The 27,673-nt window shown below is 39.7% G+C and overlaps 1 protein-coding gene across 1 annotated transcript in view; it reads left to right on the top strand.

The window, feature by feature from the left end:
* The window catches only part of DDX10 (DEAD-box helicase 10), a 243,907-nt gene that overhangs the window by 4,708 nt on the left and 211,526 nt on the right, over nucleotides 1-27,673 (top strand). Inside the window, exons 2-8 of the mRNA XM_070425965.1 lie at nucleotides 7,090-7,150; nucleotides 7,915-8,045; nucleotides 9,035-9,193; nucleotides 10,224-10,344; nucleotides 12,679-12,868; nucleotides 18,906-19,032; nucleotides 25,248-25,410. Coding sequence (XP_070282066.1) covers nucleotides 7,090-7,150; nucleotides 7,915-8,045; nucleotides 9,035-9,193; nucleotides 10,224-10,344; nucleotides 12,679-12,868; nucleotides 18,906-19,032; nucleotides 25,248-25,410 — 952 coding nt within the window. The remainder of the gene's footprint in view (nucleotides 1-7,089; nucleotides 7,151-7,914; nucleotides 8,046-9,034; nucleotides 9,194-10,223; nucleotides 10,345-12,678; nucleotides 12,869-18,905; nucleotides 19,033-25,247; nucleotides 25,411-27,673) is intronic.

The raw sequence follows: 27,673 nt of genomic DNA, 5'->3' as shown, positions 1-27,673 counted from the left end.
GCAAGTGAAAAAGTAAGAGTTCTAACCCAGGTAGTCTAAGTCTGATGCCAGAGCTCCAACACACTACACTTTACTGTGTTTCAGTGCTCAGATGTTTAAATCTTTTCATTAAATTGAAAGAGCAGTTTTCCCCCTTATTATTCTGTTTTAGGTTTTTAAATCTTAGAAGTAGTTTTTTAAGAGCTTGTCAGTAGAAAAATGCAGAGTGTAATCAATTGCCAGGGCTACAAATACCAGAGTACATCAAAGCAGATTTGTTATTCTGGAGGTAACTAAGGGACAGACCTTCAGCCTATGACCCCTCAGATGGTAGCATTTATACAAAAAACTTGTTACACTGCTGTAGTACACAGGTGGTGCTCAATAGCCTGAGCAATTTGATTCAGAAACATTTTGAAACAATTTGACAGGTACTTGTTAAGGTAGGTCTAGGTAAAAATACATGCAAAACAAAACAAAAAAAACACATGTCTGTGACCCTAGGGAGGTGGGTGGAATTGATACATTTTGACAAATGTAATAAATATGTACAGGGCTGTGGTGTTGCAATGGTTCTCAACCTTGGCTGCGCATTAGAATCACCTGGGAATCTTTTTAAAATCCTGATTTCTGGGCCTCATCCTCCGGAAATTCTGTTTCTTTGTTACAAATGTTGTGGCCCCACCCCATAACAAAGAAACAGAATTTCCGGAGGATGAGGCCCAGAAATCAGGATTTTAAAAAGATTCCCAGGTGATTCTAATGTGCAGCCAAGGTTGAGAACCACTGTGTTAGAGGATGGTGTAATGAAGAGAAAAAAGGTTGTGTTATCTGGCCAGATGAATTGAAAAAATGTGTTTCTTCTGGGCACCCTTGCTCCTGGTGGTTGTAGCCTCAGGCCTGGCTTGGGGTTGGATTTCAGCCCCCCTCCTCAGCCTTACTAGAGGCCTTGGTGTAGTATGCAAACTGTCCAGTGGTTGTAGCCATGAGTGGAACTAGTTCTTGAATGATGTGTTCTCCAGTAAAAAATATTGGCAAGGACATTGTAAGTTGAGGAAGCAACACTAGAAAATACAAAAAGATGTGAAAATACGGTGTTCTTTAAGGGGGGGAAATACTTGTAATAAGTATATAGGCATACCATGGAGACATTGCGGGTTCATTCCAGGGTTCATCCTAATAAAGCAAGTTGTAATCTTGCTGCTGATTGAGTGTCTTGCCTTCAGTTTGTTAAAAACACAACATTGCCCTGGCCAGTGTGCTCAGTAGTTAGAATGTCGACCTGTGGACTGACATTACTGGGTTCGATCCCCAGCATGGGTTCCCAAGCCCAGGTTGGGGGTATGATCAGGAGGCAACCAATGGATGTGTCTCTTTCACATCGATGTTTCTCTTTCTTTCCCTTCCTCTCTCTCTGTTCCACCCCCATCCCTTCCACTCTCTCTGAAATCAACAGAAAAAATATCCATGGGTGAGATTAACAACAACAACAAAAACAACACAACATCTGTGAAGTACAGTAAAGGGAAGAGCAATAAAACGAGTTGTGCCTGTCATGGGAGAATGGTTAAGTGATATCCACTCTATTCTTCACTCTGTCCCCTTCAACTTTTTCATCAGTGTTCGTAGTCTTTAACAGGTACCATCACTGAACCATCTGCTCTTTGATTTTGGAAGAATACTATAGATTTTAGAGTGAGTGTGAAGGTTAGAAAGATAGGGGTGATTTTTCTAAGAAAAGAAAGGGATGAAGGAAATGGGTAAGGGTGTTATTTTGTTTGTAGGAACCATACCCATCTTCTGCTATGGTTTCTAAGTACAGTAAAACCTTGACAAAACGGACTAATTCAGGGGAGGTTTTCTGAATGTGTATGTTAAAAAATTAATAAATTAGTTAGTTTACCTGTTTTTAATTATGTACATGTTTGTGTAATTAAAATGAAATATGTATGAAAAGCTTAATTTTACAGAAAAATTTTCTATATGTACTGCAGTAATTTTAAATTTATGCTGAATATGTCTAGTAATTGTGTGCATTTGTTATTGGTGGAAGTGGTGTATCCCATTTCCCACCGAATGCTGGGGGTGTGGAGTCCTTACAGTATCTCGAGAAAAACAATTTTCTGAGACTTGCATGGGAGGATGTGTGATTTTTATTTGCATGAAATTATATCCCTGAGTTTCCAAAGTCCCATTTCCCTTAATCCAGTCCTGGAAGAGGTACAGCTGGGGATTCAGTAGAGCTAAAATCAAAGCTAGTGTCCAGAGTTTCTGTTCCATCTTGCAAGCTGGCCTAGTTCAGCAGTAGGCTAGCTACAGTCCGTTAGTCCATTGTGTGGGCAGAGGAGCCAAGAGAGCATCGCCCTGCAACAGGAGTCCTCAAAGAGCCGGGAGAGCAAACTCCTTTGTTCAGGGAATTAAGTTATCCCACATCTTCCAGGCTTGCAGTGGCCATGCCATGCCCATTTTGGCCAATGACCTCTTTTCCCAGGTGTGACTGACAGTAAGCACCTTCGCTAATTCCCCTAACTTTACTGGGCATACCTCTATCTTCCCGCCCAGTCCTTCTGCCCAATCTTCAGGAGATATAGACTAGTGGCTCCCTAGGGAGTGTTCAACTGTAGCTTCCTAACAAAGCTACTCAAATGACATGCCTATAATATTTGGCCTTCCCTTTGCTCCTTTCCTGTTATTAATAACTAAGTTAATTACAGCGATATCACATTTGCCAGTCACTGTGAGTGAACAAATGCACATGGCTGGGGCGTGGCTTAGTGCATGTCTGAACATTGGCCAGCCTGCATTAAAACTGCCTGCCTGGTGTGCCTTGGTAGCTGAGCATTGACCCATGAACCAGGAGGTCACGGGGTTCTGGGCTTGATCCCTGGTAGGGGGCATGCAGGAGGCAGTTGATCAGTTGATTCTCATCAGTGATGCTTCTATCCCTCTCTCCTCCCTTCCTCTCTCTGAAATCAATAAAAACATATTAAACAAAAACACAAAAAACTGCTCTAGAAAGTTATACCACACAGCAATAGAACTAATTATCTCCTGTGATGAGGTGTGATCACAGGCTAATCATTAGCCAAACATTGCTTATGAGCAGTGACTCTTGGATTTAATATGTAGAATATAGTTGTAGATACGTAATATTTATTTATGCCAGCAAAATTACTACAGTGTTTTTTCCAACATATGTCCTGTTTGCTAAAATTTGTTAAAAATAACAGTGAATTAATAACAAAAAACCCCTGTTATTTAATTATAAGCAAATCGTGGTTAAAAGCATTTAAAAATTAACAGGGTGTTAATTTTCACATAGGACATACCGACCAGAAATTTTGTCCATTAAATCCAAAGTCCGTTAAATCGAGGTCTGCAACATTGAGGGTTTTCTATATTTCTTGGAATATAATTGAGAATCTTCTGGAACAGGATCAGCAAACCTTGTCTATAAAGAGCCCGATAGTTAATACAGACATACCTTGTTTTATTGTACCTCACTTTATTGTTCTTCACAGGTGTTGCATTTTTATTTTTATTTTTGCTAATCTTTCCATTGATATTTAGAAAGAGTGTAAGGGGGAGAGACAGAAACATCGATGTGAGAGAGACACATGATTGGTTGTCTTCAGCATGTGCCCTGGCCAGGGATTGAGTCTGCAACCGAGGTCCATGCTCTTGACTTGAATCGAATCTGGAACCTTTCAGTCTGAGGGCTCTATCCACTGAGCCAAACCGGCTAGGGAGGTGTTGCATTTTGACAAATAGAAGGCAAGGTCCTCCACCAGCAAATAGGTTAGTTTCCTGTGTTGAGTACCCACTTTAATTCAGTGTTCTGGAACTGAGCCCACAGTATCTTTGAGGCTTTGTGGGCCATACCCTGTCTGTCACAACTACATAGACAGTATGTAAATGAATGATTGTAGCTGTGCTCCAGTAAAACTGTATTTACAAAAATAGGCACCAAATTGGATGGAGCTGTATTTCTGTTCTAGAGCATTAGCAGGATAACAATATCCTTTGGTTTTTTGGTGACTTCTTTCTAAGACTGTGGTGTATAGCTTTACATTGTCATGGCTGACAGAGTGCTGGACATGTTTTATCCTTCCAGACTCTTCCTCTAGGACAGTGGTTCTCAATCTTCCTAATGCCGCGACCCTTTGATACAGTTCCTCATGTTGTGGTGACCCCCAACCATAAAATCATTTTCGTTGCTACTTCATAACTGTAATTTTGCTACTGTTATGAATCGTAATGTAAATATCTGATATGCTATATGTGTTTTCTGATGGTCGCGACCCACAGGTTGAGAACCGCTGCTCTAGGAGGTTAACAGACTTTAGGAAGAAGTATTTGTTTGAAGAGCCCACTTTGCCTATGCTGTTTTTCTAAGAGAGATTGAAGAGTATGTTGCCTGTCTAGCTCTTTCTGTAAGCATCCCATTCTCTGAAAACAAGTACCAAGGTGGACTGCACCTAATTTTAGTGTCCTGTTTAGAAGATTACCTTCTAAATGAGGTAATTTTCTCCTTCTAATGCAGTACACTGATTCTGCCTTCTCTCCAGTGTTATCTGGAGTGATTTGTAGGGATTAAGGCAATGTTTTAATATTTCTGTTTTCAGCATTGGAGGCCAAGAGTAACCTGTCTGGACTACAGTAAAAATCTTGGGAAAGATGTGTAGACTGTAAAATGAAATACAAGCTGTCATCCTTTTATTGCCTGGAGTGTATTTTAAATAAATGAACCTTACAAATGCAAGCTCCCCCTTTTGTGAATTATGAATAATTTGTCAGCCTATTCTCATATCTGTACAGTAGTTTTTTGCTTTCAGCATCTGTAATAACATAATTCTCCTGAGCAGCCTAAATGAAATTCAGAAAATTGGGTTGATGCTAATGAAGCACATCAGTAATGCACATTTAGATAATGTAAAGTTAAAGGACAAAATGTTACTTATTGAGGCATCAGAGTGTGGCAGAGACACTTCCCTGGTTATTACTAAACTAGAGGCCCGGTGCACAAAAAAATTTGTGCACTTGGGGGGGTCCCTCAGCCCGGCCTGTGCCCTCTCGCAGTCTGGGACCCCTCGGAGGATGTCCACCTGCTGGCTTAGGCCTGCTCCCTGGGGGATCAGGCCCAAGCTGGCAGTCAGACATCCCTCTGGCAGCCCGGCAGCCCTCGGGGGATGTCCACTTACCAGCGGAAAGCAGACCTAAGCTGCAGTCGGACATCCTTAGTGCTGCTGAGGAGGCGGGAGAGGCTCCCGCCACCACCACTGTGCTGGCAGCCATCAGCCTGGCTTGTGGCTGAGCAGAGCTCCCCCTGTGGGACCGCACTGACCACCAGGGGACAGCTCCTGCATTGAGCAACTGCCCCCTGGTGGTCAGTGTGTGTCATAGTGACCAGTAATTCCCAGTCTTTCTGCTGTTAGGGTCAGTTTGCATATTACCCTTTTAATATATAGGATAGAGGCCGAGTGCACGGCTGGGGGCCAGCTGGTTTGCCCTGAAGGGTGTCCCGGATCAGGGTGGGGTTCCCGCTTGGGTGCCTGGCCAGCCTGGGTGAGGGGCTGATGGGTGTTTGCAGGCTGGTCACACCCCCTTTAGGGTGGAGGTCCCCACTGGGGTGCCTGGCCAGCCTGGGTGAGGGGCTGATGGCCGTTTTCAGGCTGGCCACACCCCCTTTAGGGTGGGGGGTCCTTTCACTGGGGTGCCTGGCCAGTCTGGGTGAGGGGCTGAGGGCTGTTTTCAGGCTGGCCAACCCCCCGGCGACTGAAGCTCCCAGCCTCTCCTTTTTTTCTTCCGTTTTTTTTTTTTTATTCTGGGATTTATTTACCTTCTATAATTGAAACGTTGTTGCCTTTTGCGGAGGCTACAGCCGGCCGTGGGAAGCTTGGCTTCCTCCATCACTGGAGCAACCAAGCCTCCTGCTCGCTCCAGCTCTGTGGCCACGGCCAGCTGAAAGCAGGTATCTGGGGTTTATTTATCTTCTATAATTGAAACTTTGTTGCTTTGAGTGGAGCTCAGAGCTGCCACGGCAGGCAGGAAGCTTGGCTTCCTTCATCATCGGGGCAACCAAGACTCCTGCTCACTCCAGCTCCCTGGCTGCCGGCCGCCATCTTGGTTGGGTTAATTTGCGTATAGTCGCTCTGATTGGCTGGCGGGCGTGGCTTAAGGCGTAGCAAAGGTACGGTCAATTTGCATGTTTGTCTTTTATTAGTGTAGATAATGCCCCTCCTTTACTGTATTCCCAAATGATTGGTTGTCAGATTCGATTTCTCATGCCACTGATTTATGGTAAAACTTTGAAAGGTTTGTGCTAACAAGATATATTTCTCAAACTAACTTAAATCTATTCTCTGAACTGTGTAAATAGAACTATTCTTATCATTTTTTGTGATTTATTTATAGTCATTTTGCGTCTTATTTCTTTTTTAAAAAAAATATATTTTATTGATTTTTTACAGAGAGGAAGGGAGAGGGCTAGAGAGTTAGAAACATCGATGAGAGAGAAACATCGATCAGCTGCCTCTTGTACACCCCCTCCTGGGGATGTGCCCGCAACCAGGGTACATGCCCTTGACCAGAATTGAACCCACAACCCTTCAGTCCGCAGACCGACGCTCTATCCACTGAGCCAAACCGGTTAGGGCTACATTTTAATTTTTATTGATTTCAGAGAGGAAGAGAGAAGGGAGAGAGAGAGAGAGATAGAAGCATCAGTGATGAGACAGAATCATTGATCGGCTGCCTCCTGCATGCCCCCTACTGGAGATTGAGCCCACAACCCAGGCAAGTGTCCTAACTGGGAATTGAACCGTGACCTCCTGGTTCATAGTCCAATTCTCAACCACTGAACCACGCTGGCCGGGCTACAACCTTATATTTTTGATAACAGCTTCCTCGAGGCATATTTCCTTTCAGAAGGAATAATGGTTTTCAGTTAGAACTCATGATTGAATTTAATCCTGTAGTACCAGGGGTAAGCTAGACAGCATAACGTAAGCCTCTAGCCCCCCAAATAAATAAATATTGGTTTTGTTGTAAGACGAATCAGTTATGTATGTTATTTTGTCTTATTTGACATAGTCTTCTTTTTCTTTTTAGATAAATGTAAATGAAATTACAAGATTTTCAGATTTCCCCTTGTCTAAAAAAACATTGAAAGGTAGGTAAATAATGATCTTGGAACATGTTGGATTTCTTGATGCTTTTTATAAATGACAACAGATTTAGAAAATTTAACCTGAAAAATTAATTTTGGCAAGTAATTTTGATACCATGACAACATATGACAAGAAACTATTCATTTAAGTTTTACCAATTTGTCATCCTCATCCTTTCTGGACTAAAGAACAGTAGTGATGAAAGAAGATGCTAGGGCCTCTGTATAGTTAAAATGAAGCCTAATTATGTTAATGTGAGCAGGAGAACAAACAAAAATGTGATACCTTTTGTCTTAGTTTGCTAGTGCCACTAGAACAAAAAACCACAGACTTGGGTGGCTTAAACAAAGAAATTTATTTTCTCTCAGTTCTGGAGGCTGGGAATCCAAAGATCAAGATGCTGATAGGGTTGGTTTCTTCGGAGAGTCATGATTGGGCTTACAGAAGGCCTCTCCTTGGCTTTATATGGCCGCTCTCTTGCTGCTTCTTCAAGGAGTTATCCCTCTGCACTCACATCCCTCATGTCTTTGTCCAAATTTCCCCTTTTTATAAGGACACCACTCAGATTAGATTAGGACCTTCCCAAAAACAAGGGCTGTTTTTGACTCAGTCATCTCTTTAAAGGCCCTGTCTCTGAATACAGTCACATTCTAAAGTACTGGGGTGGGTAAGAGTCTCAACATATAAGGGGCCCTGAACATATGCACAGGTCAGCCCATAATTCTACAGGAGTTTTTCTAGGGTGTTATTCTCTTCACAACTGCAGGTTTGCAAGAAGCCCAGTACCGTTTGGTAACTGAGATACAGAAGCAGACCATTGGGTTGGCTTTGCAAGGTAAAGATGTCCTCGGAGCTGCCAAAACTGGATCTGGCAAGACTTTGGCTTTCCTGGTTCCAGTAAGTAGCTTATTCATATTGGGTCAGATTCTTTATTATATGACTTTAGAACATTCTGTGCCTAGATAGAAACTAACTATGTCAAGAGTTATTTCATGTTGAATTTCCCTGGTTAGAGTGCAAGCTTTATCCGACAGGTGTCTTCTTCTTCACCCTGGTCCTAACATAGCACCTTGTACATGTGAGCAGTCAGTAACTTACTGAGTGAATTATTGTGCCTCGACAAGCCATTCCAGGGTGGCAGGTCAGAATGGTTCTGCTCTGCTGTATGACTGCCAAGGGAGGCTTTTGCTGCGCTCCCTCTTGCAAATCTGCTAGTTGCATTTATACTTGACATTTGTTTAGGATGAAGCTGAAATGTGCTCACTTTAAGAAGATTGGGTCATTCTTTGAGAAATGGTATCTGTCCTTTATAGCACTAAAACAATAGGAATTCACTTATATCTCAGTTATGCAGCTGGTTTCATAATTTAGTTCCTTCAAAATAATTGGCTCATAAAAAAATCACATTTAAGTTTTTGTTCCAAGTATTGCAAAACCATTTTTCTCTTAAATCCTAATTTTCATAATGATGTTACTCCACAACTAAAAAACTGTCACTTTGTAACTATAGTAGCTACACAAAATGAGTTTATTTTGATGTGGTTTCTGTTCAGAAAATGGTGACATATTTTTCTGAAATCTGTTTTAAGGGTTTGGGCTTTGCAGGACTTCTCTGATTGCCAGTGTGCTCATGGCGTGGCTCTCGCAACCGCTGAACTGCCGTGGGCTTCTTTTTCTCTTCCCTCTATGACTTGGGGGAGGATGCTTCTGATGGATAGAAGAAAAAACACACAAAGTAAACAATTTCTTCTTTCTGATTGGAAAACACTTGTGACTGATGTGCTTTCTGCTTGGAAGGTGCCTCTGATTGGGAGGGAAAGGTTGACTCAGCAGTCAAAAAGCTGCTTTCTCAGGACTTAACATAAATTTGCTACCTTTTTTTTCAGGTGCTGGAAGCCTTATATCGTCTACAGTGGACCTCAACAGATGGGCTGGGGGTCCTGATTATATCACCTACGAGAGAGCTAGCTTATCAGACCTTTGAGGTTCTCCGAAAAGTAGGAAAGAATCATGACTTTTCTGCTGGTCTCATCATTGGTGGGAAGGTTTGCCCTTTAGTCCTTATCCTTCTTTCTTTTTTTCTGTAACTTAATGTTGGAGCACTGTGGCAGCTGATGGAGAAGGGGTGGAGATTTCATCTAGACAGACAGGCTGGCTCTCTAGATAGGGGGTGGTAGCATCCTGGTGTGGTCATTGTCATTTAGAGTCTGGTTGTCCATTTTGTAGGCCTAGAAAGTCCATTTGTCAGGGTATCTGAATTGATCAGGTTCTGAAACCAATTTACTTTAACCAACCTGTAAATCTATTTGTTAGTATACATTGAGAAAGGAACCATTTCAGTATGTAGACTATTTTCTTTTAATAAGGTATCTAAGAGGTTGAATAATTCAGAAAATTGCTGAGTTAGCAGATGAAAGGAAGATAGAGTTTTGAGGAATGTTTATTTTAGGTAATGGTAAAACCTGCTGCTAAGCTTCTGCGCTACTTTGTGGTATACCTGGAATGCTTGTCTTTGCTAGTCTTCGCTAGACTGTAAGGATAAATGCTTGAATTGTTGAGTTTATATGCAGCCATACACAAAAAAAGAAAAAATAGTATCACAGCCCCTTACTTATTCGTGTACCTGTTACCCATGAACTTTAATAATGAACATTTTGTGGTCCTCATTTGAGGAAGAACTTTCAGAATATAGAGAGATGAGCTCTTTTTTTTTAGTCCATGAAGTGCAGTGAGTGATGTCAGAGAGCCTGGGGATAATTCTGGCATTTAAGATGTTTTTGGTAATTCTAAGAGGAAATCAAGACTTGGAATATTGATATGATATTTCTCATGGCCTCAAAATCCTGCATATGATTAAGAATGTAGAGGAACATAGCACTCTTTAGGTCTTCACTAAGGACTTTTCTTTAGCCCAGAAATTTGGGTGTGTTTCAGAAATAGAAGGAGAAGTTACATTTATTTCTAGAGTATCTACATTGCTGTGATGAAATGCCATATGCAGATGGCTTTTATAGTTTTGCTACACAGGCTGCTCAGTGATGTGTTTGTGTAATAAAAAGAAACAACTGTTTTCAGGATCTGAAACATGAAGCTGAGAGGATCAATAACATAAATATACTGGTTTGCACACCAGGTCGGCTTCTTCAACACATGGATGAAACAATATGTTTTCATGCTACTAATCTCCAAATGTTAGGTGAGTAATGAATTTATAGTGAAAAAAATCTCAGATTTAGGAGAGAGCCCTCATAAATTTTAATGATAGGAATGTTTTATTCAATAAATATTTTGATTAAAGACAACTTGAGAAATAACTTGAAACAATTTTTTGGCATTTGGTTTTTAAAACCAGAGAGTACAACTAGATTTAAAAAATCAAAATTAGTTGGAAGAATGTAAGTAGTCATATGAAAGTAGATACTTCAGTATGTGACACAGCTAAGAGTTTTTAAAAAATTTTTTAAGGTACAGTCACCACCGATATTATCTAATGTGTTTTCTTAAATCAGCTTTTATTTTGGATAAAATTTGGATAAATTTGGATGTTGGTACGCTTGAAGTTGTCCCAGAGGCTCCTTACACTATCTTCATATTTTTAGATTCTTTTTTCTTTTCTGGTTGGGTGTTTTTTGCTTCTTCGTATTTCAAATCTTTGACTTGATTCTTGGGATCCTCTAGTCTGCTGTTGGATCTCTGTAAATTATTCTTTATTTCAGTCAGTGTATGCTTAATTTCTGATTGGTCTTTTTTCATATCTTTGAGGGTCTCACTAAATTTCTCGGAGGTTTCTAGAAGATTCTTGAGTAGCCTTATAACTGTGGTTTTGAAGTCTATACCCAGTATTTTGCTTTCAACCATTTCTTTCATTTGTGACTTGTTTTTTTGTCTCCGCATTTTGGCTGCTTCCTTGTGTTGGTTTCTATGTATGGGTAGCTGCTAAATGTCCTTGAGTTGATAGAGTGGCCTTCTGTGGTTGGTGTCCTATAGGGCCCAGTGGTTCGGCCTCCTCTGTCACCTGAGGTGGACGCTCTTGGTGCACCCCTTTGTGGGCTATTTGCACAGTCTTGTTGTAGGTAACCCATTGCTATTGGTATCACTGGGAGGAATTGATCTCCAGGTCAATTGGCTGTGATGACCAGCTGTATCTACACTGGAAGATCTGTCATGCAGGAGACACCCTTATGGGGCAGGACTTGCTTCAGTGGGGCTTTGGTGCTCACTGAGTCTGTCCCTTGAGTGTGTCTCTTGTGGATGTGAAAAGTTGTAATCCAGTATGGTCTCACTCTGGCCACTGGGTACACTGGCTCTTGGTTCTCCAAGGAGGTGCAAGATCAGCCACTGTCTGGGGCCACTCAGCAGGAGCTACAGAGAGACCTGCAGATTCCTCCTCTTTGTATGGGGTTTGGAAGTGCCCAGATGAGGCCCAGCTGTGAAGCTAGGCCAGCAGGGCCTTGGGCCTTCTTTTGGAAGCTCTGGGGCTCTCTGACCCAACTGCAGTTTGACAGGTTTTAGGCAAAAGGACAGGCCATTCATATGCAAAAGCCGATGGGCACAGCTTGGGTGGGGTTGTAAATTGGGTGGGGCGGGGTCTCTGGGAATCACCAGGGTGGAGCAAACAGCAGTAGCTGCCAGTCAGCCCTGAACCGGAGAAGTCCCTGGTTCTCTGCGTCCCGTGTCGCCGTGCAGGAACAATGATTGCTGCGAGCCCCTCTAAGAGAAAGCCGCCCTCGCATTCCTGTTCCAATGCCAGACAGTCCAGTTTCTCCCCGTATGTGCCTGGGTCCCCCAGAGTCTCGCCTGGAACTGGAGTTCAGAGCAAGCAGGAGCTTGTATCTCCCTCCTGATTAAAAGAGCAGCACATCCAGGTGCCAGCATTTTCTGTGCCTCCACACCTCCTACCAGTCTTAATGCGCCTTCTTCGCCTCTCTAGTTGTGGAACTTTCACTCAGCCAGTCTTCCCGCAGTTCTTGGTGGTAGTTGTTCTGCCATTTAGTTGTGGTATTGATGTGCTTGTGAGAGGCAGCAAGTACAGGTGCTTACCTATGCCACCATCTTGGTTCTCCCAGCCTAATGTATATTTTAAATATTAGAGGCCCGGTACATGAATTCATGTACCAGTGGGGTCCCTCTTCCTGGCTTGTGGGATTGGGCCGAAACCGGCTGTTCGACATCCCCCGAAGGGTCCCGGATTGTGAGAGGGCGCAGGCCAGGCCGAGGGACCCCACCGGTGCATGATCAGGCCGGGGAGGGATGCGGGAGGTTGGCTAGCCAGGAAGGGACCGTGGGAGGGCTCCAGGGTGTGTCTGGCCTGTCTTGCTCAGTCCTGATTGGCTGGACCCCAGCAGCAAGCTAACATACCAGTCAGAGCATCTGCCCCCTCCTGATCAGTACAGTCATAGTGAGTGGTTGAGCAGCCTTAGCATGTCATTAGCATATTACGCTTTGATTGGTTGAATGGATGACCACACACTTAGCATATTAGATTTTTATTACATAGGATTGTAGTTCAACCTGCATTTTCTTTTTTTAGTTCTTGATGAAGCAGATAGAATCTTGGATATGGGCTTTGCTGATACCATGAATGCTATTATTGAGAATCTTCCCAAGAAACGTCAGACCTTGCTTTTCTCAGCAACACAAACCAAATCTGTAAAGGACCTTGCACGCTTGAGTTTGAAAAACCCTGAGTATGTCTGGGTTCATGAAAAAGCAAAATACAGGTATGTGCTGTCTGAAACCATATTTGATGCAATCAAAACAAATGTTCTCTCTTTTTAGTTTAAGAATTTGACATTTCAAATTAGTACTACTTTTCTAGGAAAGAAAATAAAATACCATTTTATGAGTTATTAGGTATGCAAGATATAGTAAATATATTAGTAAAAATTATTTAAATTCTCAATGCATCATTAAATGTGAGAATATTCTAATGAAGATTTTCCAAAATGTGGTTTGGGAAACAAATATTTTCTCATAAGATGTTAACAGGTATTTATTCATCAACTATCCTTCATAAAATGCGGTGGGGTGAGGCTGGGGGAGGAGGGATGCATTTCTCAGTAGATAGTGAATGTTGAGTTAAAGTAAAACAGTATTCTTTAAAACTTCTCCGCACCTTTGATATTTTCATAGACATTGTGATTCTCCAAAGCAGTAGATGAATATAGCTTCTTGTATTTACCAAAGTTATTTGGGTATGGAATCCTTCTTTATAGCTGCATTATGCAGGACTAATGTGCTGTGGAACACATAAAATACATTAATATTTAGCAAAGTACCTTTATGTTTAAAATGTCTATTGTTTTGTTTTCACTAAAAACTGGACAGTTAAGGTGTGTATGTTTATGTGACAGTAGAAAGTGTAAAAGAGGGAGAGAGTGTGTATGGTATGTGTAAATGGTTGGGGGAAATATGTTTTATTTATTTATTTTATTTTTTGTTAATCCTCACTGAGGATATTTTTCCATTGAATTTTAGGGAGAGTGGAAGAGAGAGGGAAAGACAGAGAGAAACATCAATGTGAATGAAACACATTGATTGATTGCCTCCGACCAGGGCCAGGGCCTGAGGAGCCTGCAACCGAGGTACATGTCCTTGACTTGAATCGAACCTGGGACCTTTTGGTCAGCAGGCCGACACTCTATCCACTGAGCCAAACCTGCTAGGCTGGGGGGAAATATGTTTTAAAGTCAATGTTGATGTTATGACATTTAGAAGGATGTATATGTTTGGTTTGAATCATTGTAGACTGTGGACATATTTGACTTCCAGAAGTGCTTTCCTAGGAATATAAATTGAATGTGTTGAAGATCTCAATATGGATTCAACTCTACCATTATCTCTATTGTAACTTTCTCTTATTGCTGTTAAATGTTAGCCTAAAAAGAAATGGATTAGAAAAATGAATTGAGTTATCTTCCTGGGACATCTTCAAATATAGGGAAAATGGCATTCAGTCCCACCTTGACCTAGCTGATAGCTGTCTAGGATTAGCAAAAGCTTCAGAGGCAAGGCTCTGTACTCCCAGGTGATCCTAGTGGATAAACTTAGGAGAATCTGAGTACTGGTGGCTTTGTTTATCAAGGATTCAGGAATGGAATAGCAAGAGATACTTGAAGTATGGTTTCCTCCATGGCTTACTATTGAGTTGACATTGGTCTTGTAAAGTTGTGTTGAGGTTGCTGTTGCAATTCTTGGTACAATTAATTTTATAATCGAAAGACTGCCTAGATCTTTTGATTTTCTTCTTTTTGTTGTTTGCTTTCTGCCTGTTTTCAAAACATAATAGTGTCTTCTAGATACTGATTTATCAATCATTAGATGGTCTTTAAAACCTTTTGTAATTTATGTTAGGTAAATTGTACAAATTATCCCTGTTCTCAATTGCTACAGATAATAGTTGGTTGTTATCTGTAGTTTATAGACATTGTTAGATAAAATTGAATCCAAAGACATTTATTTCATAAATGAATTATCAATTGATTTTTAGAGAACAAAGGGAAGAGAGAGAGAAAGAAACATCAATTTATTGTTCCACTTATTTATGTATTCATTGGCTGATTTTTGTAGGTGTTGTATAAGTTAGAATCTATGATGAATTATGAAACATTTCAAATTTGAGATGGATATTCTGAGCTTATGGTATTTGGTGCATACAAATTTAGTATTTCATTATGAAGTGTCCCTCTTTATCTTTACTAATACTTTTTGCCTTAAAATCTAATTTGATATTAGTCTGCCTATAGTAACTTTTTTTTGGTTAATATTTGCTTAGTAAATCTTTTTCTTTTACTTTCTACATTGTATATGCCCTTATTTTAGAATTGTCTTTGTAAGCAGCTTATGGTCCAATCCCCCTACCCCTTTTTTTAAAATAAATTCTTTATTGTTGAAAGCATTACATATGTTTCTATTCTTATTTAATCTGGTGTGATAATTGCTTTTTAACTGGAGGATTGAATTTGTTTACATTTAACTTACCCCATTATTTAAGTCTCTTTACTCCTTTCCATTGTGCCTTTATTGTGAAGTATTTTTTTAAAATATATTTTTATTGATTTCAGAGAGGAAGGAAAGGGAGAGAGAGATAGAAACATTTATGATGAGAGAGAATCATTTATCAGCTGCCTCCTGTATACCCCCTACTGGGGATTGAGCCTGCTACCCCGGCATATGCCCTTGACTGGAATTGAACCTGGGACCCTTCAGTCCACAGGCCAACACTCTATCCACTGAGCCAAACTGGCTAGGGCCATTGTGAAGTATTTTAATTGCACTTACTTTAAGCCCCATAAGCCATTATTATTACTGTTTTAAAATCAGTATTTATTTAGATTTATCCAAATACTTATTTTTTTCTGTTTTTTTGTTTTGTTTTGTTTTTAATTTATTGATTTGAGAGAGAGAGAGAGAGAGAGAGAGAGAGAGAAAAGAGAAACATCAGTTTGTCATTCCACTTGTTTATGCATTCCTTGGTTGATTCTTGTATATACCCTGACTGGGGATCAAACCCACAACCTAGGTGTATTGGGACCATGCTCTAACCAATTGAGCTATATGGCTAGGACCGTTTCTGGTGTTTTTTGTTTCTTGTGCCATACTAAAAAAAAAATTTCTGTATAGTTTAAGTTTACTAGTGAAAAATTCTGTTTTGACTTTTCTGAAAATCTGTTTTATTTTTGAAGGATATCATGGTACGTGTTTTTCTTCTTCAGTTCAAAGATATCTTTTTATTGTACTCTAACTTCCATTTTTTTTTTCTAACTGTTAAAAGTAGCTGACAGTTCTCTTGTTCCTCTGAAGGTAGTTTGTGGTTTTTAAGATTTTCTTGTGAATGATGTCTTTTTGTGGTATGAGATGTGGTAAGGACTTTTACCTTCTAGCTTTTACTCTCTGGGGCTATTCTGTTTCTGTTTAGTCCTGGAGTATAGCCCTGACTCAGAGGCCTAGCCTTTCTGGGGATCTCGAGGGAAAGACAGGGGAGTTTATCTTTCCATCCTTCCCCTTGGCAGGCTCTGAACTTCGTGGCACTGTGAGACTACCAGGATCTGTGCTCTGCTCTGAGCTTCCCTGTTACTTGTGGCTTGTTTTCACTCATTTCACCTTGTGTGTGCTGAGTTTAGGAGTTGACATGTGGGAAAATTATATGAAGAATTTCAGATTCGGTTTTTCATGGTTCATTCTTTAGTATCTTGAACTGCCATGTTTAGGTCTAAGTCTACTACTTTATCTCTCATCTCTCTTGTAAATCAGCAGATGCTTTGTGTGAAAAGTAGAGATTAAAATGGGGCTTGCACAGAGCATTTTTAGGTCTCCTTCAGCACCTCCTTGCTGCCTTGGTTGCTCTCTGATGCCTACAGTATTTTTTGTTTTATATTTAATCCGGCTTTTATAGATAATGCTCTAAAACAAAGGATCGAGCTGATACAAACAGCTTCTGATGACAGGAATGAGAGCTTTGTAACCTTATAATTTTAGTAGTCAGTGATGCTGATTGCCTGGATTCATTATTTCATTAGGATGTGCAAAATTGTGATATTCTAATTCTATTATTTTTTAACTGGAGTACTTTTATATGAGGTTAGAATACCAGAATATATGCTTCATTCTTGTTATTTAACAGTTTTTATACTGAAGAGTTGCTTCCCTAATATTTTCCAAAAGTGAGCAGTTTTAAAAAAAAAATTAAAACGAACTCATTGACTTAATGACATTTAAGATGAATTAATTATTTAGTGATATTAACCTATACGTTTAAACATACTTTATTATTTATCCTTCAATAAAAATTAATACTGTATTTTTTTTTTTAAAATATATTTTATTGATTTTTTACAGAGAGGAAGGGAGAGAGATAGAGAGTTAGAAACATCGATGAGAGAGAAACATCGATCAGCTGCCTCCTGCACATCTCCTACTGGGGATGTGCCCGCAACCCAGGTACATGCCCTTGACCGGAATCGAACCTGGGACCTTTCAGTCCGCAGGCCGACGCTCTATCCACTGAGCCAAGCCGGTTTCGGCTAATACTGTATTTTTAATTCACAAATTATCTTGCATCATTCCAAACTTGGTTAATAGGAAGTTCTTTAAATTGTTACCTGGATCCTTTAGACACAGTCCAGTAGTTTTGGGCTTTCTTGCTTCTGGTGTTCTAGGTTCACCTTATGTTTCCATCCCACGTAAAATTCCTTTGGCAGGATATTGTGTTTAGAGACCATAGTCTAGGTCAGCCGTGGGCAAACTACGGCCCATGGGCCAGATCTGGCCCGTTTGAAATGAATAAAACTAAAAAAAAAAAAAGACCGTACCCTTTTATGTAATGATGTTTACTTTGAATTTACATTAGTTCACACAAACACTCCATCCATGCTTTTGTTCCGGCCCTCCGGTCCAGTTTAAGAACCCATTGTGGCCCTCGAGTCAAAAAGTTTGCCCACCCCTGGTCTAGGTGCTATGAGATGGTCATTGTGTTCAGGTTTTTCTATTTTATTTTATTTTTTTGAAGAGAACACGTCATGAGGTCATGCTGATACTTAACAAGCAAATTTAATTCTTTTATTTTTGCAGCCTCTTTGATTTTCATATACGTATTTTTTTCTTATGCCAAACATCTTCTTTCCTAATGTCTTTTACTTATTTGTTCCATTTATTAGGTACTATATCTAAAGTTTCAGGATAATATCAATAATATTGCTAACAACATGATTACTTAAGAAAATTAAGATTCCTTTGCATTTTTCCCCTTAAATATCCCAATAAGTGTAACAATTCAAATTTCTTTGAAATTCCTTTGTCATTAAAGCTATCAACTTGCTATATCTTTAGGATTAATTGTTTTTTAAATTAAATTCGGTTCTGTATATCTCCCAGTGGATAACCAATTTTTAGGTTTTGGTTTGTCTACCTCTTTTGTTTTTTTAATTTTAAATATGTTTTTATTGCCTTTTTTTTTTTTTTTTTTTTTTTTTTTTTTAGAGAGAGAGAGAAAGGGGGGGAGAAGGGTAGACATAGAAACATTTATGAGAGAAACATCAATTGGCTGCCTCCTGCATGCCCCCCTATTGGTGATTGAGCCTACAACCTGGGCATGTAGGTTGAACTGGTGACCTCTTGGTTCATGGATCGATGCTTAACCACAGAGCCACATCTGCTGGGCATCTGCCTCTTTTTTAAAGTTATAAGCAGACACAGGGATGCCTGTGTACATGAATGTGTGTGTGTGTGTGTGTGTGTGTGTGTGTGTGTGTATTTTGTATAGCCAGATAATATGTGGATGGATTATTCATTCCTTTTTTACAGCTGCAAGATACTTAATTGTGTGGGTACACAGTAGTTCATTCCACAAGTTCTCTATTAATGTGGGTTGATTTTCATTTTTTGCTTTATAAATAATACCATATCTTTTTGTATGTTTATCAGTAGTCTTATTAGTTCAAAGAGTAAATATAAGTATATTACTTTTCAGCATTTTATTATGCAAAATTTCAAACATGTAGCACAATTGAAAGAATTTTACTGTGAACACCTTATACCTGCTACCTACATGCTACCTAGTGGTAGTAGCATTCATTTAGTGTCCGTTTATCCAGTTCATCTAACTATACACACATATTTTTGTGAGAGCGAGAGTGAGAGAGACAGAGAGAAATACCCGAGGGGCATGCAACTGTAATATTTGAGTTCTTTTTCTGGTCTGGTTTTCAAAATTACTAACATGGCATATTTTTAATGTTTTCCTCCTTTTATTTCCATAAGCACCCCTGCCACTTTGGAGCAGAACTACATAGTTTGTCAGCTGCAGCAAAAAATAAGTGTACTCTATTCCTTCTTGAGAAGCCACCTGAAGAAGAAAAGTATTGTATTTTTCTCCAGTTGTAAAGAGGTACTGAATGTTTATTTTTCATAAGTTATTTGTGTTGGATCATCCCTTTTAAAATACCAAATTTCAGTTAGACAAATAGCACTTTCTTTTCTCTTCTAGTAAATAGAGTGCTAGATGTGGTGAGGGATTCATAGATAGAGAATCCTGTGTCTTTGTTTTAAAAAGGAACTTGTGGATGAAACTATAAGCTCTGCAAGGGAAGAAACTCTCTCTTGTACTGCAGTATTGTTAGTACCTAGCACACTACTTAGAACATAATACTGATAGAATGAACAATGGAATGACTAGACTAACCAGAAGTCTTTATAATCTGAGACTCACATACGCTCCATGAAGACTGAATTGAATATGTCATTTATTTTCATGCTTCCATATCTTTGTTCATGCTGATCTTTGGAATGCCCTCCCTGCATCCCTTCATCCCAATTCTGGGGAAATATTTAGCATCCTTTAAGGCTAACAAGCTCAAATGTTATACTTGGAAGTCCTTTTCTGACACTCCAGATTCCTTTGTTACAATCAACTCCCTCTCCTACCCTCTGTAGTGTTTATATCTTTACTTAGTTATAAACATTTCTTCAACACTAGCCTTGTACTACAATTAAGGGATTCAGTGATTGTATAAGAAAACTGGATTCCTTCCCTTACAGAGAAGAGACCCTGGTTGACTTTTGCCACTTTTTCACACTCCCTGATGACTTAGTTGTTGGCATAGAGTAGATTGATTCTAGATTTATAATTTTTGGAATAGCTTAGCCTGATAAGTATGAGGATGAGTCTCCTTTTATCTTATGAGGAAGATACGTAGTGGTTTCTCATTTTACCATGTAAAGAATGACTTTGCAGTTTTATTTTAGGACCTACTTTAGATTTTTAGAACTTTACATCTCTGAAAGAAGGGATGTTTTTGCTATGTATATATAAGGAAATAAATTTAGAGTTTATATTTAAAATTTTACTCCATAATACTCTGCTTTCCCTTTCATCACAGTGGATGAAGTATCTACGACTAATCCTCTACTGGTGCTCCCTATCCGCTCTCTGCACAAGGCTTTTATTACTGCAGATGTCCTCTGTCCTATGTTTTCTTGTCTCCTTGTTAGTCTTGAATATTGCCCAGATTAAGAATAAAATACAAAGCTCATATCCCTTCACAATCACTGCCTCTATTTTCTGCTCTTCTTCTCAGCAATCTCTTTTAACGATTTATCGCTCCACTCAGCATCACTGTCTCATCTCCTCTTCTCTCCTCAGTCCTCCAGAGTTAGCCCCTTTAAAAGGTACAGCCTACCAAAGTGGGTGGTCAGTCATTAGTCCTTACTTATTTGACCTCTTAGAAGCATAGTAATACAGTTGAGCATTCTCTCCTCCTTGAAACACTTCTTTAGACTTCTGTGACTCCACACTAATATGTTTTCCCCTTGCCTCTGATTGCTCTGTTAACCTTCCTTGCTGGTTCTCTTTTGCCTTCCACTGCAGGTTAAAGTGCTTCCGATCTCTGTCCTCTACCCTTCTTTGCCCCTTTTCCACCTATACTCTTTCTAGGTAACCTCTTCAATTCCATGGCTTTAAATGCCATCAGTATTCTGGCAGCTGCCAAATCCACATCTCAAACTTGATTACTAGGTATTTCCAATTGCATGTCTAAAGGGCATCTCAAATTTAACATAGGGAAAACAATTTAAAATTTTCTTTCTCTAAGATTTGCTTCCTCATCTCAATACATGACTTGATTTTTTTCCCCCTTTTTATTATATTTATTCAGGTGATACTGGTTAACAAAATTATATAGGTTTCAGATGCACAATTTTATAACACATCATTTGTACATTGTGTTTTGTGTTCACCACCCTAAGTCAAGTCTCTCCCCATCACCATTTTCCCCCCAATACCTTCCTCTACCTCCTCCAAACACCCCCTGAATTCTTAATTTTTGTGCGTCTTTATCCATATTCAGTCTATTGATAACTCTCATTAGCGCTACCATTCTCACCACCCCTCATGCTGCACTTTACTCTGAACCTGTTTGGTCTCTCCATTTCTTTACTCTCTTTCCTGTAGTTATTCCACACTATAGCAACGATGATCTTTGGAAAATGGAAACTGGAATATGTCACTGCCTTGCTGCAAACCTTCTAAGAATTTTTCTATAAATTTTAGAATTAAATATAAATTCCTTACTTAGAACCTATATGGCTTTATTCTATACGAGTGGCCCGGTGCATGAAATTCATGCACATTAAAAGGGAATTAATTAGAGGAAATATTTTAATATTGCTATTTGCCCTTTATAATAGAAGTGTCAGAGATGAAAGAAAATTAGTAAAATGTATATGAAAATCTTCCTCCTGTCAGAGTCTGGGGCACGCCGCGGGACCCAGGGTCAAGTCCCCGCCCACCCGTGTGCACCTTGAAATCGTGCGAGACCCAGACCCGGCTGGCCCCACCCCCGTCAAGCCCCACTGGGTGGGGGGCACAGCCTCAGGTCTCCTGTCAAGCCCCACTGGGTCGGGGGGCGCAGCCTGAGGTCCACCGGCCTGTCACCAGGGCAGGGGTGCGGCCTGAGGTTTCCCAGCCCAGGAAAGGGGGCGTGGCCTCAAGTCCCCCAGGGCAGGGTCGTGGCCTCAGGTCCCCGAGCCTGGGGCTGAGGGCACGGCTTCAGGTCCCCTGTCAAGCCCTGCTGGGAGGAGGGGATGCAGCCTGAAGTCCCCCGTCAAGCCCCACCCGGTGCGGGGCACAGCCTCAGGTCCCTGCTGATCGCTCGTTACGGGAACCCTGCCTCGGCTATGGGTGCAGCCATCTTCTGACGGTGTAATGGAGTGAGGGTCAATTTGCATATTACCTCTTTATTATATAGGATATGTCTTCCACCTCAGCCAGTTTTTTCAGTAATGGGAATTCAAGGTCAGTCTTGATTTGAGAGAGACAGATTGCAGAAAGTTTTCATGATCTTAATTTATACCTCAATTTCCATATGTACTTCTCTGAGATTGACTTGCCTGAGGGGGCCTCTGTGGTCTGCAGGTTCTCATTTCCCATTTCCTTTTCATGGTTGTTCTTTTTTTTTACTTATTTTTTACTGTATACATTTTTTATTGATTTCAGAGAGGAAGGGAGAGGGTGAGAGAGAGAAACATCAATGATGAGAGAGAATCATTGATCGGCTGCCTCCTGCACACACCCCTACTGGGGATCAAGCCCGCAACCCAGGCATGTGCCCTTGACTGGAATCAAATCCAGGACCTTTAAGTCCGCTGACCGATGCTCTATCCATAAACCCGATAGGGCCATGGTAGTTCTTTCAAAAACTTTACAAAAGAAAGGCTTATGTCCTTCTGTCCTTAATCGTATTGATTCATTGTCTTATGGTCAGAGAACCTTTCTGGCACCAGGGTAGCTACTCAGAAAGTGAATGACTCTAATAAGGTAACAGGTCATTTCAAAATTCAAGTGGTTTCCCATTCTTTACTTTGAACAAAATTAGAAGGGAGACTTAAATAGAGTTATTAGGTGCTAGATTACTATAAATTTTATCTGTCATGATTTTGCAAATTTTTTACCTTTTTATTGAATTTATTAGAGTGATATCTACATTTATAAAAGGCTTATATGCTAAGTGTCCCTCCAACTGTCTGACTGGTCACTATGATGTGCACTGACCACCAGGGGGCAGATGCTCAACGCAGGAGCTGCAGAGACACACACTGACCATTTACAAAGAAACGGCAGCACAAACCTGGTGCAGACAAAGCAACACTCGGCTTCCCCCAAGTGGGACATAGGCCCCGCCATCACCCCGGAGCGACAGCCACCAAATTGCAGCCAACACTGTGGAGTCCCTATGGCGCTAAATGCGGCCCACAGCCCAGCCTGGAAACAGTCACTGTGGGCGCCGGGTAATGATGTCACGTAGCAATGCCTGACTTCCTCTCCCTAGCAACGACTAGCCTCCTTGCAGTTTCTTCAGCCCAGGAACATGACTTGCTTTATAGACAGGTGGAAACATTTTACACTTTAACCAAATGTCTGTGAAGCGTTTTCCCATGCCTCATCTCATTTGATCCTAACAGAAGTCCTGGAGTAGGTAGATAGGAGACTCGGTAGAATCCTATTTTCTTTTCATTAGCCGGAAAACAGACATTTAGAAAGCTTAGAAACTTGGCCCAACTGAAAAGAAGTAAGAAATAGTGGAACTTGAAAATGACTTCAGGTTTTCTCACTGTGTAGAATATAGTCAAACACCACTGCAGTTAAATATTTTACCCTTTGTTCTCCCTGCGTGATCTACAATAATAATCTGCTTTGTGTTGATATTTACTGCTGTGTTGCTGACAATTACCTGAAAGAGAAGTTGGGGTGCTTCACTGGGCTGGAAAAAGCTTAGCTACATCAGAAAGCAGGTCTAATTAAACAAGTTTATTCTATATATACAAAAGGCTAAGTTGACTCGCGCATGCGCGATGCATGTAAAGCTCTTGCGCCAATCACATGCATGTGTTTTGATCTGTCATTGTCAGTTGTGAATTTGGTTGACACTTCTATTATAGAGAAAGGACGAATAGCAATATTAAAATATTTCTTCTAATTAATTTCCTTTCAATGTGCATGAATCCGTGCACTGGGCCACTAGCTGGTTAATAAAATTATATAGATTTCAGGAGTACAATTGTTTCATACATAATTTGCATATTTATTGTATTCACCATCCAAAGTCAAGTCTCCTTTCAGATTTTTATAAGGTTCAGAGAGTTAAAGTTCATTTCAGTCCATTTCCTATATTTTTGTGATAAGATTTTCTTAATACCTACATTATAAAGAGAAAATAGAAATTAAGTGATGCTGTACTCTGCCTGGGTCTAGGAATCAATAGTATTCACTTATGAATACATAAGATAAAGACAAGTAGTAAAACTGTAACAATCAGCTTTATTTAGTCCCATAAATTAAGAGATGTAATAACATCTATTGTATGTCCAACATCTTACAACAATAAAATTTTTTATGTCTAACAGTTTTTAAAAATCAAATTCTAGCATTTCTTGTTTTGGTCATTTCTGTACTAATAATGATTGTAGTAATAGTTTATTTAATCCAGAAAGAAAAATTTTAATACAGCTTTATGGCCACAGGAAATTTTAAATGTTAAAACTGATATACATAGATTGGTTGTAGAAAATAATAAATTTTGATAAAGTCTTCAAAAGACTTTCAAGCATAAAACTGTAAAGATAAAATTCTGTGGAGTCAGGAAATAAGAGTTCACGGAGGAAAAGAAATGATGTAAAATTTCTTTTTGTTAAACAAGTTTCTTCACATTGTGTTTTTAATCTTTTATTTATTTATTTATTTATTTATTTATTATTATTTTTTGCATATCAGGCTTTTATTATATAAGACTAGAGGCCCAGTGCACAAAATTCAAGCACTGGTAGGGTCCGTAGTGGCTGTGGCCTGGTATTCCCTCCCTTCCCCCAGTCGCCTGCTACCCCATAATCTTTTTTTTTTTTTTAAGACGTAATTTTTTTAGAGCTGTTTTGGTTTGCAGCAAAATTGAGGGGCTCTCTCTCACAATGCATACTCTCAGTATTATGTTTTAAAATATATTTTTTGTTTATTTCAGAGATAAAGGGAGAGGGAGAGAGAGATAGAAACATCAATGATGAGAGAGAATCATTGATTGGCTGCCTCCTGCATGCCCCCCACTGGGGATCAAGTCTGAAACCCAGGCATATGCCCTGATTGGGAATTGAACTGTGGCCTCCTGGTCCATAGGTTGATGCTCAACCAGTGAGCCACATCGGCCAGGGGTCTTCTCATTATTTTGACATATGTTAAAAATAATTGATAGTGGGTATCAAATTGCTCTGCTATTTAGAATCTTTTGGGTACATTTATAAGAAGTTTTAAGTATTTATTTAAAAGTATTAATATTTACAATATACCAGAAATTACGTTCTTTGCAACCAATTAAATTTGCAAAAATATCAGCTATAAACTTAAAAAGGTAAGGGGAGCACCCCCCACCCCACCAGAATTGTTGTAGGGAATAACGTGAGCAAAAATGCTGTAACACCATAACTCTACTGCATATCCCTTTCTCTGCTCTATATATTTATTTAATCGTCTTCCTTAATACATTTTTGCTGTTCATTTTGTAAACTTACATTGCTGCTGCTATCCAGATGTATTAAACTCATTTTTCTGTTAATGCTTAGGTTCAGTATCTGTTTCGAGTGTTTTGCCGGCTACGTCCTGGTATATCTATCCTTGCTCTGCATGGTCGACAGCAGCAGATGAGAAGAATGGAAGTCTATAATGAATTTGTTCGCAAGAGAGCTGCAGTACTGTTTGCTACTGATATTGCAGCCAGGGGACTGGGTAAGAAAGCTTTGGAGAAAAGATTCTATGATCATGGGAAATATGATTTACTTATAAATGTGTAGCTTCTGGGAATTCAAATAGTTTGATTCAAATAATTGGGCTGTCTTATAAGAGAAAAACAAGTGAATTGGTAACTAAGATGATTAGCATTAAGAATATACATCAGTGAAGATTTTTTGTAATATTTTCATCTTTGTGCTCTTACTGTTTTATGATAATAGCTATAGTATAAAATCCTGAGGAGCCTACAAAATCAAAGAATGAAAGGTTTAAAGATATTAAAAAATTGTCCTGTTTTTTGAAACTGTAAACTTAATAAACATTACAACTTATTTAACAAGGAAAATCAGTAAAGTCCTTCTTTTCAGCAAACTTTCTAGTTTTTATTTTAAAATCATATTTAATACTAGTGGCCTGGTGCACAAAATTCATGTGGGGGGGGGGTTCCCCTCAGCCCGGCCTGCACCCTCTCCAATCTGGGACCCCTCGAGGGATGTCCGACTGCCAGTTTAGGCCCGATCCCTGTGGGCCTAAACCAGCAGTCGGACATCCCTCTTGCATTCTGGGACTGCTGGCTCCTAACCGCTCGCCTGCCTGCCTGATTGCCCCTAACCACTCTGCCTGCTGGCCTGCTCACCTCCAACTGCCCCCCCCCCACTCCCCCACTGGCCTGATCACCAACAACTACCGTCCCATCCTGGCCTGATCACCCACAACTGCCCTCCCCTCTTGGCCCCTAACCGCCTCTACCTCGGCCCGCCACCATGGCTTTGTCCAGAAGGTCTCCTGGAAGGTCTCCCAGTCTAATTAGCATATTACCCTTTTATTAGTATAGATTTGTAAACCTTCAAAAAGCCACTGTGGTATACATTGGTAGCTTTGTGAAGGTTGAATGAGGTATGGAAATAATTATGGGAAAACTAGAGATGAGAATAAATGAGATGAGAATAAATAGGTGGTAATTTGAATTCTTGAATCACTTTATTTTACTGTGTTAATTATTATGGCAAATTTTAAACATATACAAAGAGAATAGGTCTACTGTACGGTCATATACTACCCACTTTAAGTAACTGTCTTTCTCATGATTCCTTTTCCTCCTGTCTCTTTATTTCTCTTGGAGTACTTGAAAGGATAGCTCAAGACATCATATTAGTTTATCCCCGTGTAACGAGGTAGTTAGATAAGTATCCGTGTTTTTAAAGCTCTCTAGGCTATGTTGTTATATCACGACTTGGTAAAATGAACATTTTGCATTTACATTGTTTTGACTATAGTATGATAAGGGAAGTAGTGTAGTATGATTGTCTTCTTTTTGTGCTTTCATTTGTGTTTTTCTTTGAATTAATAATTAAAATTTGCTTAGTTTTGTTTCCCAGTTCTAATGTTTCTCAAATGTTCCAGTAGATGTCACATGCCTAATTGTCTAGCAGTTCAAAAACAGTCTGTTTTTTTTCCCCTTGGGAGTCTTTTGTCTCCAGCTCTAATCTAAATGGTTGCTTCATAAGCTTGATGCGCATTTGCCATCCGGAATTCTCTTTCCAGATCTTTCTTGATTTTTTTTTCTTTTTAAATTTCATTCTCTAATAGCTTTCTAAGAAAGGGTGCATGGGAAGTAAATTTTTTGAGTCATTGCATATCTGTGTCCTATTCTTTTTTTTTTCTTTAATCCTCGCCTGAGGATATATTTTTATTTATTGATTGTTTTTAGAGAGAGAGGAAGGAAAAGAAAGAGAGAGGGAAACGTGGATATGAGAAACATCGATGGGTTGCCTCCTAGGATTGAACTCACAACCTAGGAATGTACCCTGACCAGTAATCAAACCTGCAACCTTTTGGTGTATGGGACAATGCACTAACCAATCGAGCCACCCCAGGGTGGCTCAGTGCCCTATTTTTGAATGACAGTTGGGATGGGAATAGAATTCTAGGTTGAAATATTTTACATTACAGGTTTTGCAGGTATCTTGAAATATTGTTTGCCCTCTTTTATGTTGTTATTATGGTGGTTATCAGACCCACAACTAGGTTGTTACTTAATATGTTAGTAAACAAGTATACATAGTACAATATTAAAATTTTAATGAAAATGTTTATATTTTATTATAATTTTTCTTTTGTAGTCCTAAACGTTTTCCTTTATACATTAAAAAAGGGTCCATAACACAGACACTGGGGCGGTGAAGACCTGAGGAGAGAGGGTGGAGGGGGCCAATGGGGGAAAAAGGTGACATATGTAATACCTTTCAAGAATAAAGAA

Source organism: Myotis yumanensis, unplaced genomic scaffold (genome assembly GCF_028538775.1).
Source record: "Myotis yumanensis isolate MYYU_CA2020_CCGP unplaced genomic scaffold, mMyoYum1.0.hap1 SCAF_10, whole genome shotgun sequence".
Taxonomy (NCBI): Eukaryota; Metazoa; Chordata; class Mammalia; order Chiroptera; family Vespertilionidae; genus Myotis; species Myotis yumanensis.
This window is presented reverse-complemented; position numbering and strand designations above follow the sequence as displayed.